This window comes from Sinocyclocheilus grahami, unplaced genomic scaffold (genome assembly GCF_001515645.1).
Source record: "Sinocyclocheilus grahami isolate Dianchi unplaced genomic scaffold, SAMN03320097.WGS_v1.1 scaffold255.1, whole genome shotgun sequence".
NCBI lineage: Eukaryota > Metazoa > Chordata > Actinopteri > Cypriniformes > Cyprinidae > Sinocyclocheilus > Sinocyclocheilus grahami.
In genome coordinates this window covers 205920-224280 of record NW_015505434.1, presented here as the reverse complement: position 1 = coordinate 224280, position 18361 = coordinate 205920, and the positions used below count along the sequence as shown (strand labels likewise).

The 18361-nt window shown below is 39.5% G+C and overlaps 1 protein-coding gene across 1 annotated transcript in view; it reads left to right on the top strand.

The window, feature by feature from the left end:
- Positions 1-18361, top strand: part of LOC107598754 (polypeptide N-acetylgalactosaminyltransferase-like 6) — a 243117-nt gene that overhangs the window by 32159 nt on the left and 192597 nt on the right. Inside the window, exon 3 of the mRNA XM_016290190.1 lies at positions 9237-9345. Coding sequence (XP_016145676.1) covers positions 9237-9345 — 109 coding nt within the window. The remainder of the gene's footprint in view (positions 1-9236; positions 9346-18361) is intronic.

The following is an 18361-nucleotide window of genomic DNA, read 5'->3' as shown; positions in this document are numbered from 1 at the left end:
TGTTGTAGCGAATTTAGCTCACAACAGGAAATATGAATAATTAACCATAACTAGTTATAATTAATTATTCATATTTTAGATCCACTGTAGATATTTAGCTGACCACTCAGGGTCAACCGTCTTGTCAATTCTAAGAACGTTAATTTCCTGGTTAAAGGAAATAACTTTCTTACTGTACAATTCTATAAGTTTGTAACGTAAATCTGCATGATTATTGACTCCGGTTATGAGTAAACAATGAACACGTCAAGTGTGATACAAGTAAGGTTTTATTAACTACATAAACACTTAAACTAGTCTAACATACTACATAAACACATTAAGCCGGTCTAACATACACATACACACACACACACATACAGTTGGTATAGGAAAGGGTTAAAGTTTAGCACTAAAGAAAGAGACATAAGGAATGACATTTATGGAACCATTTTGCATATTCAGCAGATCTAAAACCTGAGGGAAAACGTCAGATTCTTAGTTCAAACAAACCTTGTAAAGAGGTGTAAGTGATACTTAATGCATCAATTAAATATACTAAGTTTGATACTTGCACGTCTGTATGAACAAAGATTCCTGATGCGATCTTACGGCCCCAAGATCTTGCTGAAGTTGGTTGATGAGAAAGAGCTAGTTTGAGTCAGAATCACTTGATGAATGAAAAGGACTAGGCCGGAGCCTGGCACGAGCTTTGGTATCCTGGAGCGTTTCTCACATCTTCATCTTAGCATCTCACTGAACCACCGACAGGGGCGGGTCACATGGAGTGTGGCCTTTTAAAGCCTGCAGAGATTCACGCCTCTCAAGATGGGTTCGTCCAATGAGGAAGGCTGAAATCCCAAGTGGGAGGTTGGAAATACTGGGGATTTTTATGACTCTTTGTCTGTAAGCATGGTATTTTGCATATGTAATTCACTTGAGTGTTGCTGCAGAAATTAGTAATGATTCTTAGAACATCCATATGTTGCAGAGGTATCAGCATGTAATATGCACTCTCAGTTAGATCATCCGAAGACGAATTCATAGATACTAGACATGGTAGAGTTACTTATATGAATGAGTGGTTTATCGTAAGCATGAATAAAAATAGTCTATAATACAACAGATTAAATACAACCCAGCAATAATATACACAATGGCCTGAAGAAAATGGGTGTTCATTCAAAGAAGGTTTTCCTATGAATTAATTAGTAGAACAGTCCATTTCTCCTGTGCATTTGTACCCCTTGTTTCTGGAGAAAGCAGAATGAGAGCCGGCTCGCATTCCACAAGGTTGTAAATGTATCGGGTTACCATGAAACCAGGGTCTTGTTCGGCGTCCTGGGGTGTTACAAAGTATTTGTGAAATCTAGCTAACAAAATATATATTGTGTGTTGGAGTGTTCCAGACGTTACATATGTGATATTTAAAATCAATAATCAGTGATATGTGATTAACTCAGCAGTATACATAAAAGGCTGGAAAGACAACGCCAAAGAAATTTGTTGATAAACTCAAAACGTTGGCAATTTAAGTGACTAATTATTTATCAGAAGGGCTCGTTGTAGCAAACATTTGCACAATATAGTTTGAAGTTGTGTAGAAGATGGTAGTGTTGGACAATGTATTTAATCTTCACAATTTGTTCACAAAGATTTTGCAGGTTATTATACTCTTATTTAATTATTAATTGTATTGTATGATTTATCTTTACAGATTTTTTTCTATATAAACATGTTTAAATATAATTTTCTTGTAGTAAAACAGAGAATTTTTGTATTATTACAAAAACATATTGTAATAATATGTAACAATATTACTGTCTTGGTGAGTCTTCTTACAAAAAAAATAAAGCAAATAAAATAAATGAAATAAACTCACCGACCCCAAACTTTTGAACAGCATTTTACATTAAACATTTTTAATCTACTTAGCAACCATGTATTCAATGAAATTATTAAAATAATATTTTAATAAGTCATTTGAGAGCATATATGGAGACACACACACATACACTGATCAGCAACAACATTAAAACTGAGTGACAGAGGCCAGATAGTGATGGCTAGACGACTGGGTCAGAGCATCTTTAAAACAAAAAGTGGTGCAAGGAAGGACCTCAGGGTCATAGGCGCCCAAGGCTCATTGATGCACGTGGGGAGTGAAAGAAAGCCTGTCTCGTCTGAAAAATTAATGCTGTTTAAAAACTTAATGCCGACCAGTATAGAAAGCTGTCAGAACACACGCAGTTTGCTGCGTATGGGGTTATGTAACCACAGGCCGATCAGAGTGTCCCTGATGACCCTTGTCCACCATTGAAAGCATCTACAATGGGCATGTGAGTGTCAGAACTGGACCATGGAGCAATAGAAGAAGGTTGCTTGGTCTGATGAATCACGTTTTCTTTTAGATCAGGTGGCTGGCCAGGTACATGTGAGTGGTTTACCTCTGGAATAGATGGCAGCATGATGCGCTATGGGAAGTAATTTTACCATTTTTCTCTGTATTTTGTATCGGACAGATCATCAATAGCTCATGGGCAGTTTGCGGGTGTGCTGTTTCAGGCTGGGACTACTAAATTCTATCCTTATATCTTTTTCTTAGTACAGATTGTTTTCTTTAGTTTCATAAATTCATAAAAGTCCTCCTTGTTTCCATGTACTATTTTCCAGTTCTTCACTATAGGTATTACTGTCTCTAATCTCCCCCTTTATAGAGGGTTAGAACAGCATTTGAAAGTAATGTAGAAGCACTTCAAAGAGACAGAGTAACAAAGAAAGTGAGAGAGAACGAAAGGCCACAAAGGAGAGAAAAAAATTTCATGAGGGTGGTTCTGGGTAAATGAGTCCTGCCCAAATGAATAGAGTCATAAAAAGAAATAAAGTTTAAAAGCCCTGGAATTAATCAAGTTACAGACACGCTGTGACTATCAAGAATGTTTCAGAAATTGAATAATGTGAGCTACTGTAGGTGTGTGTGTGTGAGATATAATAACAGTGGCTGGCTCTATACTCTCCTGTAATTTCAGCAGATGTTTAATCTCTCTCCAGAGGAGGTGGATGTTGCTCATGCTGAACAGCATCAGATCTGGAGTCCCTCTCCCTACAGGGCGCCGGAGGTTAATGTAAAAATCAAACTCAGCAGCATGTGAAGTTTGGAGCATCACTGTATTTCACAGCATCCTTTCTCTTACACGCAGGCGCCTGAATATCCATTAGATCAATACTTCAGTTCTCCTACTCCTGTTGAATATTGTTGCACTCTAAACTTACTACCGTTCAAAAGTTCATAATCCTGCAGCAGTATATATATATATATATATATATATATGTAATGCTGTTATTTGAACTTTGAGAATATTACACTTGGCTTGACTCAAAGTTCTTTTGTTCAGTATATTTGCAGAGAGTGACTAATGGCCGTAATTTACAAGTAGATATAACTGCAGACCGGAGATCTCCAAAATGGGGCGTGAACTCCAAAAGTGGGCAGAACCTCCAAAATGGGGCGGGGTCTCCACGCGCAAAGACTTTCACCATTGGCTCTGGCTCCAGCCAATTGTTATTGACTTACATTTCAAAATAAAACTTTATAAATTAAATATTTATAAATATTCCCAGCCGTCCCAGTACAGCGCAGGGGAAAGATTTTACTCTATCGCTTTGTTCTAAGCAACGGGGGCATCCCAGGGCTCGAAATTCGCAGGGTAGGAGAGGGTAGTGACCCTGGGTATAACTAAAAAGGTGCCATTGTCCGGTGAGGTCCAGTTGGGGAGTTACGGAACGATCTCATATGGCATAATCTTATTAACTGTTTATCTCCTGAACTGCATCTTTCTTTACCACGCTATTCAGCGCCAATCCCGCCATGCAGTCAATTTCACTGGTTAAGGTTAGGGTCAGGTGTGGAGTAGTTTTAGGGGTTAGCAGGAAATCAACACTTTAATTGACACAACCAATAAAATCTTTAGAATCAGCTGTGGGCCGGAGTTTGCACTGAAGTGGATTGGGAGGGAAAATGCGCATGCGTGTCATGTGCCTGCCTGTCAATGGGAGGAAGCCACGCCCTATTTTGGAGCTCCCACCCCGTTTTAGAGTTCCTGCCCCCATTTGGAGATCTCCAGGCTGCAGTTATACCCTTCTCGTAATTTAGAGTAATCTGAATTCGTAAACATTAAAGGTGCTGTATGTAGGGTTGACACCGAGTGGTTGGACTATGTATTGCAGTCCAAATTCAAAATATTGGAGAGGTTTCTTTTCTCCCGGCCCCTCTTACAGACTGACATGATTCAACCTGTTCTACTGCTCATGACCTATTTATGACTAAACAGGGGCCAGTTGCATAAACAGTCACAATGTTAAGACTGTCTCTTAAGTACTAGTTTGACCAACTAGCAGTTAACCAAGAGGTAATCCATCTTACTTTTTTGGATCTACCTTTTTGTCACTGACTTAAAAAAGTTATGACCAGTAAGAAGAAAAAAAGAATATATGACTAACTTTTTAAGACTAGCCTAAGAGGTTAATGCGCCCGGCCACAGATCTGATGTCAGATTCAACAGGCATTTCCATTTTTCCCACCTTTGTGTGTATCATTGTCATGGGGCTTATTTATTTCACAGGTGCACAAGATGGGCTCTCTGATCTCTTGCGGCAGACACAGGGCAAATGATGTGCTTGATCAGAACACAATGGTTCCTGCTCCACTGGACGTGTCTTTTTCCTTCTATCGTTTGAACTCATCACAGGTCGAACGGTCGCAGTCGGCGCTATGTTCCATTTGTGATGTGATGCAATGCTCTGATGTGCAGATGTTCTCATTAGCTGCACCTACTGGAGATGATCCCATATTCTGAGATAATGATGTATCATGCAGTGGACATCCAGTGTTTTTACATTGATAGTTCTTCTTTTGTCACAGTTCTCATTCCTTAGAAACAACCTTGGAGAAGTGAATTCCCAGTGCATCACAGAACGTGTTACTTTGACGCTGTTTCATGTCACTTAGATTCATGTCTTGACTTAATGTGATGTTTAGATGCCTGGCCTTCTGACACCAATACATACACACATTCACTTACAAATGTCAGCCAGCTTGATCGAATAGCTCCTGACAGCTACACAAAGGCTTATTTAAACAGTCCTTGTCCTCATTTGCAGTGCCTGTTTATGGAACCTCGCTTAGTTCAGTCTCACCACTGCTGATGCCTACTGTAGGCCACACAGAGAATAATTATATTTATCAAACAAAGCGCATAAAGCACCAGCTATCACAATGCCAGTAGAGGAGCGGCGGCTGACAGAAAGAACTCAGGACATTGAAAACCAGCTCTGAGGAGGAAGCTGTGGAAAAATAGCTCCGGCAATGGGGATTTTGGACAGCACTGCTAAACGACATAATTAGATAGTGGTGCTGGCAGTGTATAAAACATCTGCTTGCTTATCTGTAGAAAAAAGAGAAAGGGCGGTGAGGAAGAGAGGAGAAAAACAGCAGAGAATTGCAGGGTGAACAAGCTTGCCAAATGTGGGGTTGAAAAAAAAAGGCTTTTACCTTGCACCCCTCACTTACAGACAGAGTTTGAATGTAACGTTTCTGAAAGAGTCAAATCACTATGGCCATTATGTTCAGATTTAAGTAGTTCTTTGATGACACAAGTTTATTCATACTAATTGACTACATTCGTTTTCCTTTATACTTCATTCATTGTTTGTACCATCTTCCATTCAGTTTCTCCTCAAGCCTCTTTCAGACAATTGCACCTTCAATAACCATACCTTTTGTTTAAATGGCATATTCACCATATTCACTGTGTCTCAGTATCAGGATGACAGCTGCAGGTCAGAACAATTCAGGGTTCAAGTTAACTTTTCATTTGGTAATGTCGTTGTCACAGAGAGGTCAGGGAAACAAGTAGGCAGAATTTAAATGCAGTGTATCTTTATTAGTAATAACAAAAACAAAGATAATCCAAGTACACCGATTTTTGCAGGAGAAAACATGTGACAGTACAAACAACACAAGACAAGGAACTGAGCAAAACGAGGGCAAGATATACACAAAGTAATTAGAACAAAACTAGTAACAGGTGTGCAACGTAATCAGCGACTATGGAAACAAATGAGGGGTGGGAACATAGGAAACGTGAACAAAACATAAGACAACCAGGAAACACAACTAAAAGTCCATGAAACAAAACAGAAGTGTTACAGTGGTAGCCTTATTACTTGTCCAAATGTGGTTATTAAAGTGATAGTTCACACAAAAATCAATATTCTGTCATAATTTACTCTCATGTTGTTCAAACATTCTGTGGAACACTAAATAAATTATTTTGAGGAATTTATTTTCATTCAGGAAGGACGTGTTGTTATGTTCAGTCTGTACTGTTTTTAAATTTTTGGTCCATGTATGTAGCAGACAGATGCCTTTCCGTTATTGTCACTTACACTTTTTTTCAGCATTTCACATCCTGAGAAATAGAAAAACAAATGTCCTGCATTCTTAACTTTTAATACAGCAATATATCCAAAGTAAACAGTCTTTTAATACGGTGAACAGAACCCTACTCATTGCTTTTTCTACTGGTTTAATATAATTGACATAAAAATAATATTAAAATATGTGTTTATTTATTTATATTTTTTTGCATGCTATATTCTTTATGTTGGCTACATATCTACTCTGTTATCTTTTCCCTGTGTCTTTGGTTTGATTTGTCTTTGTACTGGGGGAACAGTGACACTCCTCCTACATGATTCAGTTTTAGAGCAGCCATATGATTTGGATATTGAAGGCAGTGACGCTTTTGAAAGCGGCATCCACCACTGCGCTTTGTTGACCACTTTTAATTAGGCAGCACACTGTGCCGTGAGCCACCCCACTCCAGTCTGGACTGAGTCAGTAATTGCTAAATTTACTGTAATCAATGTGAGGAAAGCAGGGCTTGATGACAGACTAAAGTCTAAAACACCTTCTTTTCAAAGCTCTTCTGTGTCTGGTAAATTGCTGCTAACCTCACTGTTCTGGAACACAAGAAGAAAATTAGAAACACTGGACTGCTCTGCTTTTTCTACATCCAATGTCTTTTTTCTTTTTAATATGTCTAGTTCTTGAGGACAGACAACTTCCTTCAGCCCCAGATGTAGGCCATCATAAATGAAGAATGTAACTGAATACTGTTGTTTTGTAAGAGTGAGTTATATACAAGACACGGAGAAATAAATAGTGCTTCGGCTTTGCAAAATCGAAGCCCTGTGGGTTTGAGTGTTTCAGTTTTTCTTGGGTTTTAGCCATATTCTTACTATATGCGTACATCTGTCAATTGTAGCTCTTCTCAAAAAACAACTTTAATCAGTTGATTCAATAGCTTCAGCTGATAATGCAGTTAAACATGCCATGCATGTAGGTGACAATGCCACATCAGTGTTTTCATGCTGACTTAAGTGTTAAACAATTATGTGACCATTTTGTCCCATTCCGTACAGGTGTGAGTGACCCTTTATCAAAAGGCACAGTTATTTTCAGTAAAATAAAATTTACACTTTTTTCCCCACAGTCCTTGTTTTAGTATGCTTAGTCAGCCTTTTGTCATATTTATACATTTTACTCTGACTAAAATGCCATCTAATTTTAGTCCCAGGGATTAGTTCAATCCCAGAAACTGTTGACTATGATTGATTTATTTGAAATCATTTTTTTTTCTAAAACATTATTAGCACATATTGTTAATATCATGCAGTCTTGTATTTTCTTGAAGACTACAATCTGACAGCTTATGCTGCATTGATTCACCATTTACTGAGGGTGTCATTTGGGACAAGTCCTACATGTAAATGACTCACAGCAAACTCAAGTCAAGCACTACATTAATAACCTCGGCAAGCTCCACCTGTGCTCTGCCACAAAGTCTTACCATCAGAAGCCTCTGCGTCCCTATGGGAGAGTGATATCCAACATTGCTGCCAGCAGTTCTCTTTTTTGCGACTGTCAAGTCGATGTCACATTCTTCTAGTGAAATTCCCCTTTGACAAACTCCGATGTGCTTGTGTTCTTAATTTTTCCCCCAGAAACTCTCTGAGGCCTTAATAAAGCAATGCTTTTGTTTTTAAATTATTCACAAACACAGTGAAAAAAGCCGCCCAAATCCTCAGAGCTGCTACTGGAATCCAAGCACCTGCCTCCCATAATCCACTCTGCTAAGTAGCACTCTAAATCATTTCCCTAAAAATCTCTGTGTCTTTTTCGCCGGATTAATTTTGAGTGAATAGTCTCTGTCTTTTCCTTTTCCTAATTTGCTTACCTGAAGCATTTCCATGGTGAAGCTTGCGCAAAGACAAAGCTCTAAAAGGCATGGAGACTTATTCTGCATGTATGTCGGAAGCATGGCTTCCTGAATCCATCTCTCTGAGCTTTCATCAAAACCATTTGTTCTAGTGCATCCCCAGTGCATTAGCACCTGCTGCCAGTGAAAAGAGCTGTTATCAGGGCTCTGTCTGTGAGAATAGGTAAATTGTAGATCAAATGGGGCCTCTTAGACCTTCTAGTGCTCCACTTTTTACACCCTGTAAATGCCTATTGCGCAAATAGAAGAGGCGTCGGTACAACAGAGGAGCACATTGCTACACTTAAACAAGCTCGGTCTACTGCACACATTTTACCGCTCTACGTGGTCATTTTGAGATGCTTTTTTGTTCCCAAATTAGAAGAATCCACAAGGAAAAAAATGTGACATGCTGTGCTGGCATGATGGAATTGATGGTTGGCACCAATTCTAGATGGATGTCCAACCAGGAAGGCAAATATGCACCGTGTGCGTGCAAGTACTCAAAAGATTAAGGGCTGCACCCCGCACAACACAGACACACAAGTACACTATTATTTTTCATGCAGCTGATCAAATCTAAAGGAAAATTTTGCCTATGGCTTAAATATTCAGTATAATGTTTACGGATCAGATTGGAAAGCTTTTTGGTTATTTAAGTTGCTGGCTACACTGATTTCAGCCAGTTGAATGTCTGTTCAAACAACAGCTATGTTTGAAGTTTTAATCATTGCATTATAGGACAATTTAGGCATGAACAAGTTACCTTAGGGAATTCTTAGAAATGTTTCAAAGTGAAGTTAAATTACCTCTAAGAATGATGCTTTTGCTGTTGTTTTTTATTGTATTTTTATTTGAGATCTAACTTGATTTAACTTAAGTTTATCTAAATATCTTTTCTGTATATCTCACTTTAAAAAGTTTCTTTCTCCACAGGGCTTCCCATTGGGCTTAAATGAAGTACACATTTATACCTGGACAGACGGTTTGAGAAGAAGAGACTGGCATGACAACGAGAGCATCAGGAAAGACAGCCAACGTGTTGGTACGGGCACTGAATATTTCAGAATAGGCCTTTTCTTTCTTATAATTGAGACTTGTCCCTCTTAAAGCATATGAAAACCTCACATTATCACAGCATAAAGGACATCAACCAGACTAAAGAGGAAATATTTGATGATGATGATGACGTTTTCTTTATGGCTTTCATTTAGGGTAGGACATTATTTTAGAATCCCTGCCAAGCTGTCCCTGTAAATCAACTGGTTGCCCCTGTGGCTAAAGAGACTTTATTGATCCATCTGAATTTACGGCTGGTTAATAATGTAAAGGTGTCTTTTTGCAGTGCTAAATTTTAGCTGCATTAGGTCCTCGGCAGTTAAGGATATACATGGCTGTCAAGGTGCTTACTTCGGTGTTTATTTTATTCAGCCATTTTCTTCTGGTTTCCAAGGATGACCCAAGGTGTTTGATGGGATATGGTTGTTGGCCAAGCACAAATTGCCAAACTTTTAGAATTGTTTACAGTTTCAATTATAGTTCAGGCAATAACTGACACAGATAATCTTTGTAGGTATCGTGCCAACAGTAATACCAGATTGTGTCCATGTTTGAACGTAGTGTAGAAATCCAATGAAATCCACATGATGTTCTCTTCTAAAGGGGTCATGAAATGGATAATGAAAATGGTATTGATATTTACACATATAAGAGGTTAATCTACAATAAAAAAAACATACTGCAAGTTTCAGAACTCAAAACTAACTAACTTTAAAATATGAATAATTTTTTCTACCCTTTTGAAATGCCCGGATTTGAAATCGTTACGGCACGATTTCCCCTTGACACGCTCCTTAACATGCATCATCATTGTATGTAATCAAGGAAGTGTGGAGAGTCATGCTGTGTTTGGATAAAGATGTCGAGTAAGACTATCAAAATCAGACGTTGTTCTGTCAGTGGATGTAAAGAAACTGCACCTCCAAAAACTTTGCATAGCCTTCATAAAGATCCGAGCATTAGAAATGCATCGCTGAACAATTTTTAGTGATGTGCCTGAGCGACTGAAAAACTGAAAGAAGAACATTTTAATTTGTTCACATTTCACACCGGACTGTTTTGTGAATTATTCTAAACATGCTGCCAGTTTTTCAATACATCTTTTATTGAAAGATATGGCAGTGCCAAGCATTTTGTCCTTGGAGGCAACACAGGTAAGTGTATTTATTGGTAATCTTACAGTGTTTGTAGTAAATGTCAAACCAGCATTTAATGCTATTAAGACACCAATCATATCACTGTTTGAGTGTTGCTAAAATAATCAGTACATACAGTACCTGCGTATGTACATGCGGTCTCTTTTGTAACACGACAATAATAATGGTACTTTTAAAACTATAAACCGAAAATGAAGCAAGCGAAAACAATTGCCATGGTGAAACAGACTGTTGCAATCATTGTAGTTACATTTCAATTTCTTCTGCCTCGGGATCTGATTTGGGCTCAAACATACAGCTTTGTCACAGCAGTTGCCATCTCGAGTATCAAATCACACAACATGCTGTAAGCAAATCACAGTAGTGGGCATTTCTTCAAGAGGTTTCTTCAAGATGCCCCTTTTAAAATGATAATTTTTACAAATATTTCTGGTGCAAAAACTTTGCGAACTAAACTAACCTCGAGAAACATAATATTAAAAAAACCTGCATTTCATGACCCCTTCTATATAAATGTTAGTGCTTTGGTAGCTCTGCACATACTCTCTTTATTTTCTAAATGCCTCTTAAGGGTCTAAATTGATTTTTTTGGGTGAATGCTTTTTAACATTGCAGTGCTTTTACATTGGAAATAATTTTAACTTCAGATATTTGTAAATACTCTTAAATCCCAGATGCTAAATGCAAGTGCTCAGGATAGCAAATAATTGTGTGCTGCACATAACTGTATGAGAGAAGGTACCCAGAAAGAGGCTTGTTTTATAGCCCTTTGGAATAAAAAAAAAGAAGTCAGTGTATTAATCAGGAAGATTTGTCAGATTAGAGGGAGGATGGCTTTTCTGGCACCTGCAGGCAGGACCACATCCTTCTGCATATGGCCCACTCGGCCCAACTGTTCTGTGTTGACCCATCACGTTGGAGCATGCTGCATTATTCTTTCAGAGGGCTTTCAGTGCACACCATCTGTTGGTGACAAATCTTATGATAGCAGCCTCCATTATAAAAAAAATAAAAAAACACCCGCTAATTTTTCATGAATCTAGTTCATTGGAGATGGTAGTACATGAATGCCAGGGAAGAGTAATGGATCTGGATTTGGATTTGGACAAGGCCAACAAATTACAGCACAAGTAGTGGTGGGGATTTGAGTTTTAAAAAAAAAATCTTAATAACTGCTGAAACATTCACATAAAAGCCATAGTGGCATGATGTTTGTTCCTTAAAACCAACATACGCATGTTTGAATAGAACAGCACAGAATACAACTTAGGAATTTGTACAACCACAATCTTTTCAATTGAAATGTAGCTCATTCCAATTTTCCTGGATCATCTTCATATGTATACAAAGTTGTATCCAGGGCCGCTTCTGGCCAAATGGGTGCCCATTAAGCAGGATTGTATTGTAGTGCCCCCCTTCCTCAAATATTATGGAAGTAAAAAAAAAAAACACCTATAGCCGTCAAAATAAAACTTTAATAAAATATAAAAGTAAATAAATAAATAAATTGTATTATTTACAAATTACAAATGTAGCTCTAGACAGTTACCTATGGCTATGACTTTATTAATACAGTTGTCTAATTGATTTTATAGTCTCAAGCATTCATAAATCACGCAAAAGAAAATTAAGCAGTTTTACGACGATAAAACCATGGTTTAGTTTTGTAAGGGTTGTGATGTCCACATGTTTTTTGTTGAAGAAATTATAGAGGCTGTGTCATCTATAGCAAAAAGCTGGCCAAAAATGTAAGATTAAGTGAATATTTTAATTAAATGTTTGGCCGATAGCCTAATCAAGGATTTGATTGTCGCAAGTGTAGAAGCAGCAATTACCAGGCCTTTGGCTCCCTTTGCAGGAATTTGTAATAACATGTAATGTACATAAATTGTTTATTTTGTATTAGCCTACATTATGTATTTTAACAGTGTTATTAACCAATCATTATTGCCTCATTGTTTTTATATAATGCATTTTAAGCCATTTTAAAGGCTATTGTTGGCTTAGGTCTGTTTTTATAACCACAAAAAATTATCTTAATACTTCTTTGTAAATTATTATTTCAAGTAACAAAACCATGGTTAATTTGCGGTTACCATGGCTACAAGAACGATGCTTTTTGGTTTTATTCGTGTTAAAACCATGGCTAATTTTCCTAAGGGAACATGGAAACTCAGAGAGAATATTAGATGTGTTGGTGGTGGTGAAATTATTTCGAACATTAAAACATGTTATTAACATCAACAGCCAAAAAAGTTTCACAGGATTATGAATGTGCCGGAAAGTGATGCATGGCCTTCGTTTTCACCTTTTTTTCATTCTTTTTCTTTTCTCTGCGCCTGATTGCTGATGTCTTTTCATGGGCATAGATGTCCATCCAGGGCCGGACTGGGACACAATTTCAGGCCGGGAAATCTCACACTCATCCAGGCCACACAGAATAAAAGAGGCCAAAATGGTACATTTTCGTGTATAACAGCTTGTCACTGGAGCAGTACCCTTAAAAGAACATCTTTGTACCTTTTTTTTTACCCCTAATAGGTACATATTAGTACCTTATAGTAATTCGTACAAACAAGGTACTAATATTTACTTAATAGGGGTAAAAGGCAAAAAGACGTCCTTTTTAAGGGTACTGCTCCAGTGACAAGCTGTTGTACCCCAAAAGGTACCATTTTGGCCTCTTTTTTCTGTATACAGCCTATTGACCCAATACAACTTCTGAAACCACAGATAACCCTATTATTTAAATGGCCATCACATAAAAAGGTCTAAATCCTTGGTCTGGGGCCGTGAAAAATAATTAAAGGTTGTCTCTTGAACTGCACATTCACTTCCCTTTTTACTTTTTTTTTCTTCCCTAATATCTCTGTCTCTCCCTTTTTTTATTGTACCCGTCACTTCTTGACCAGCAGGTCTACTGTTATGAACAGAACTGTGTCCACCTTGTTGCAAAATGACCACCTCATTGCAATTTGTTATCACAGAATGTTATTTATCTTAAAATGACTTGCATAACCGAGATTTAACAAACCTGTATTTCATACAAATATATCAAAACAATTTTCTAAAGTGCCTAAAAGTCAAAATCAGTACAACATATTTTTTGAAAAATCCTAATACTGAACCCATTATTGCATTATTAGGCTGTGATATTTTTGTGTTGCTGTCTGCTCAAGCTCCCTCCCTTCCTATACAATAAATCTATGTGTAACGGGGCTGATGAGACGTGAGACGTGTGGATCCATCTGCAAGCTTTTATTAAAGAGACGTGGTATAACAGGCAGGGTCGAACAATGGCAAACAGCTATATGGTGGGCAAAAACACAAGAATAGTCCTAGGGCTAGCGTAGGTCACCGATCGGCAGACAGAATCACAGGGGCGAGACGAGAGGGAAAAATCCAGGAAAACAGGCAAAAGATCAGAAACTGCAAAAACAGGCAAGGCAAAACAAGGAAAACACGGAGACTCGGAAAGGGGTACAGGCTAAACAATACTCAGCAGAGAATGGTGGTTTGAGTGGGTGTTATATAGTGAGTGAGGTGATAAGAAACAGCTGTGTGCAATGAGTGCAATCAGTGCAGTGTGCAAACCGTGCAATGAATGATGGGATATGTAGTCTGGGGTGCTATGCAACAGTTTGTGTTGTGCGAGAGTCAATGTAATGGAAAGGGTGACCTCTGGTGGTGAGTAAACGGAAGTCCATGGACCGAATTCGTGACACTATGCGAAAATATGTCTGCTAAATTTATTAATGTAACTTTCCAATCGATAATGATGTCCTTTAGAACAGTATTCTGAATGATGTTAAAAATAGGGTGCCCCTGATAGCATAACAGGTGCTAGCAGTTTAATACTCAACTAGGTTAATAAAGACAAAACTCTTTAGCGTATTTACAGATGAAACTGACCTGCACCTGAAGCCCTGAACATTTCGCTGCTTCTTCTGGCCGCTTCCTCTCCTTCATCGAGTCCCGCGCATCGACTCTGTTCAAAACCGTCATTTGAAGTAGCGACCTGCACTTGTGGGACCCAACACAACAGGGTGCGGCACGGGACAACTCTTGATGGGCGAGTGCGGGTGCGGGCGGGAAGAGACACGTGTGTGTGCGGGATGCGGGAGAATAAAATGATTCGTGGGAGCAGGCGAGCGCGGGACAGAATCCTGCGGGAGCGGGACTGAAAAATCCGTCCTGCACAGGTCTCTAGTTTGAAGCGCGGAACAGACGAGCTGATTCGTATAGCGCAGCGTTGCCAGTCAAGACTAACCAATTTATGATTTATTATCGATTTAGTATCGTATGACAAAATCGGAAATTATCACTTTGGTACATTGAGAAGGCAAAAATATAAAATATTAATGTGACCGAGCGTTCGTGCCGGGTTCGCCTAAACACTTAGGAATAAGAAAACAATAAAAACGAGAGCGTCTGAACTCTTCTTTATTACCTCTTTTTTCTGTATACAGCCTATTGACCCAATACAACTTCTGAAACCACAGATAACCCTATTATTTAAATGGCCATCACATAAAAAGGTCTAAATCCTTGGTCTGGGGCCGTGAAAAATAATTAAAGGTTGTCTCTTGAACTGCACATTCACTTCCCTTTTTACTTTTTTTTTCTTCCCTAATATCTCTGTCTCTCCCTTTTTTTATTGTACCCGTCACTTCTTGACCAGCAGGTCTACTGTTATGAACAGAACTGTGTCCACCTTGTTGCAAAATGACCACCTCATTGCAATTTGTTATCACAGAATGTTATTTATCTTAAAATGACTTGCATAACCGAGATTTAACAAACCTGTATTTCATACAAATATATCAAAACAATTTTCTAAAGTGCCTAAAAGTCAAAATCAGTACAACATATTTTTTGAAAAATCCTAATACTGAACCCATTATTGCATTATTAGGCTGTGATATTTTTGTGTTGCTGTCTGCTCAAGCTCCCTCCCTTCCTATACAATAAATCTATGTGTAACGGGGCTGATGAGACGTGAGACGTGTGGATCCATCTGCAAGCTTTTATTAAAGAGACGTGGTATAACAGGCAGGGTCGAACAATGGCAAACAGCTATATGGTGGGCAAAAACACAAGAATAGTCCTAGGGCTAGCGTAGGTCACCGATCGGCAGACAGAATCACAGGGGCGAGACGAGAGGGAAAAATCCAGGAAAACAGGCAAAAGATCAGAAACTGCAAAAACAGGCAAGGCAAAACAAGGAAAACACGGAGACTCGGAAAGGGGTACAGGCTAAACAATACTCAGCAGAGAATGGTGGTTTGAGTGGGTGTTATATAGTGAGTGAGGTGATAAGAAACAGCTGTGTGCAATGAGTGCAATCAGTGCAGTGTGCAAACCGTGCAATGAATGATGGGATATGTAGTCTGGGGTGCTATGCAACAGTTTGTGTTGTGCGAGAGTCAATGTAATGGAAAGGGTGACCTCTGGTGGTGAGTAAACGGAAGTCCATGGACCGAATTCGTGACACTATGCGAAAATATGTCTGCTAAATTTATTAATGTAACTTTCCAATCGATAATGATGTCCTTTAGAACAGTATTCTGAATGATGTTAAAAATAGGGTGCCCCTGATAGCATAACAGGTGCTAGCGGTTTAATACTCAACTAGGTTAATAAAGACAAAACTCTTTAGCGTATTTACAGATGAAACTGACCTGCACCTGAAGCCCTGAACATTTCGCTGCTTCTTCTGGCCGCTTCCTCTCCTTCATCGAGTCCCGCGCATCGACTCTGTTCAAAACCGTCATTTGAAGTAGCGACCTGCACTTGTGGGACCCAACACAACAGGGTGCGGCACGGGACAACTCTTGATGGGCGAGTGCGGGTGCGGGCGGGAAGAGACACGTGTGTGTGCGGGATGCGGGAGAATAAAATGATTCGTGGGAGCAGGCGAGCGCGGGACAGAATCCTGCGGGAGCGGGACTGAAAAATCCGTCCTGCACAGGTCTCTAGTTTGAAGCGCGGAACAGACGAGCTGATTCGTATAGCGCAGCGTTGCCAGTCAAGACTAACCAATTTATGATTTATTATCGATTTAGTATCGTATGACAAAATCGGAAATTATCACTTTGGTACATTGAGAAGGCAAAAATATAAAATATTAATGTGACCGAGCGTTCGTGCCGGGTTCGCCTAAACACTTAGGAATAAGAAAACAATAAAAACGAGAGCGTCTGAACTCTTCTTTATTATCCGTCACCCCAGAGAGAGAACTCAAAAACCCGCGACACTCTAGAGCAGAAAGTGCGCACGCCCATTGCCTGTCTATGGCAAGCCCAGAGGGGATAAATGCATTATACACACACACACACATAACAAGCGCCCGTACATCTAGAATTAGTGCAATATAACAATCAAATAAAGTCTGTTACATACGTCCCCCCCTTCACAAAATAAACGTCCCCGTTTATGTGCCAAAATAACAGTCAGAAACAATGAACATCTGTGTACAATAAGACACTAAACAAAGTACAGAGCACATTCTTAACATGATGGCAACAAGCCAATGATTAGAATAACATTCCCCTATATTGTCACGAATCCGGTCCATGAACTTCCTTCTGCTAGCCATCAGAGGTCACCCTTTCCAATTTCATTGACTCTCGCACTACACACTGTTGCACATCACCCCGGACTACATATCCCATCATTCATTGCATTGATTGCACTCAGCACGGATTGTACACAGCTGTTAACACTGATTGCACCCAGCTGTTTCATATCACTAACCCTCTCCCATACACAGAGGCAGAGTTATTTCAATACAGAACAAAATCCTTTACATGGCCAGGAGGTCTACGAACTCTCTCAGTCTTACTAACACTTAGCTCAGACTCCTTAACTGAACACTGCGAGTCAGACAAAGTACTCTGATCTTTCTGGGGAGAAACAAACTTTTCTCCACCAGAAACTTCAGACCCCAGGGGAATTGACTCAGGCTGCGAGTCCGGAACATCGGACAGGGTCTGGATTTGTGACAGGGAAGAAACGGGTAATGTGTATGGCCGCACCCTATTATAATGCACTACCTGTGCCCTCTCACCAGCGTCAAAAGGATTTAAAATCCGATACAACACGTGCTTCCCGACCGTGGGTAAAGAAGAAAGGCGTGAAACGAGTGCTGGAATGAGTCGTTGTATTATAAGCAAATGCCACATGCTTCACATAATCGTCCCATTCCCCACCATAAGTCAACAGTGTCTTAGCCAGTTGATCAATCAGAGTCCGATTAAAATGCTCAACCATGCCAGCCGACTGAGGATGGTATGGCGTGGTGCGAGTCTTTTTAATGTTCAGAAAACGGCAGAGAGTCTGAACCACCTTCACCTCAAACTGACGACCCTGGTCCGAATGCAAAGTCTCTGGAACGGCATGAAGTAGAATATAGTCCTCAAACAGACAATGTGCAACTGTTTGTGCTGACTGATTAGGCAAGGGATACAAATTGACAAATTTAGTGGAATTGTCGGAATGTGCAATGTCAATGCCTGTTTGATTAGAACTCATCACATTTACTTGCAGCACCCCTTTAACACTATCCTTCGACACGTTCGTGTCAGGTGTCTCAGGGCGGCGAGAAAGCGCGTCCGCGTTCTTGTGATGTTGTCCATCCTTATGTACAATGACCCAATTCAATGGATCAAGCTCCAGGATCCATCTCGCTCTTCTCCCTGTTGGGTCATTATCAATGGACAGACGCCGGAGAGCTAAGAGTGGTCGATGGTCTGTGATGATGGTAAATGAGGCAAGTCCAATGTAGTGCTTGAATTCCCTTACTGCCCACACAATAGCCCACAACTCACGATCAAATGTGGACCA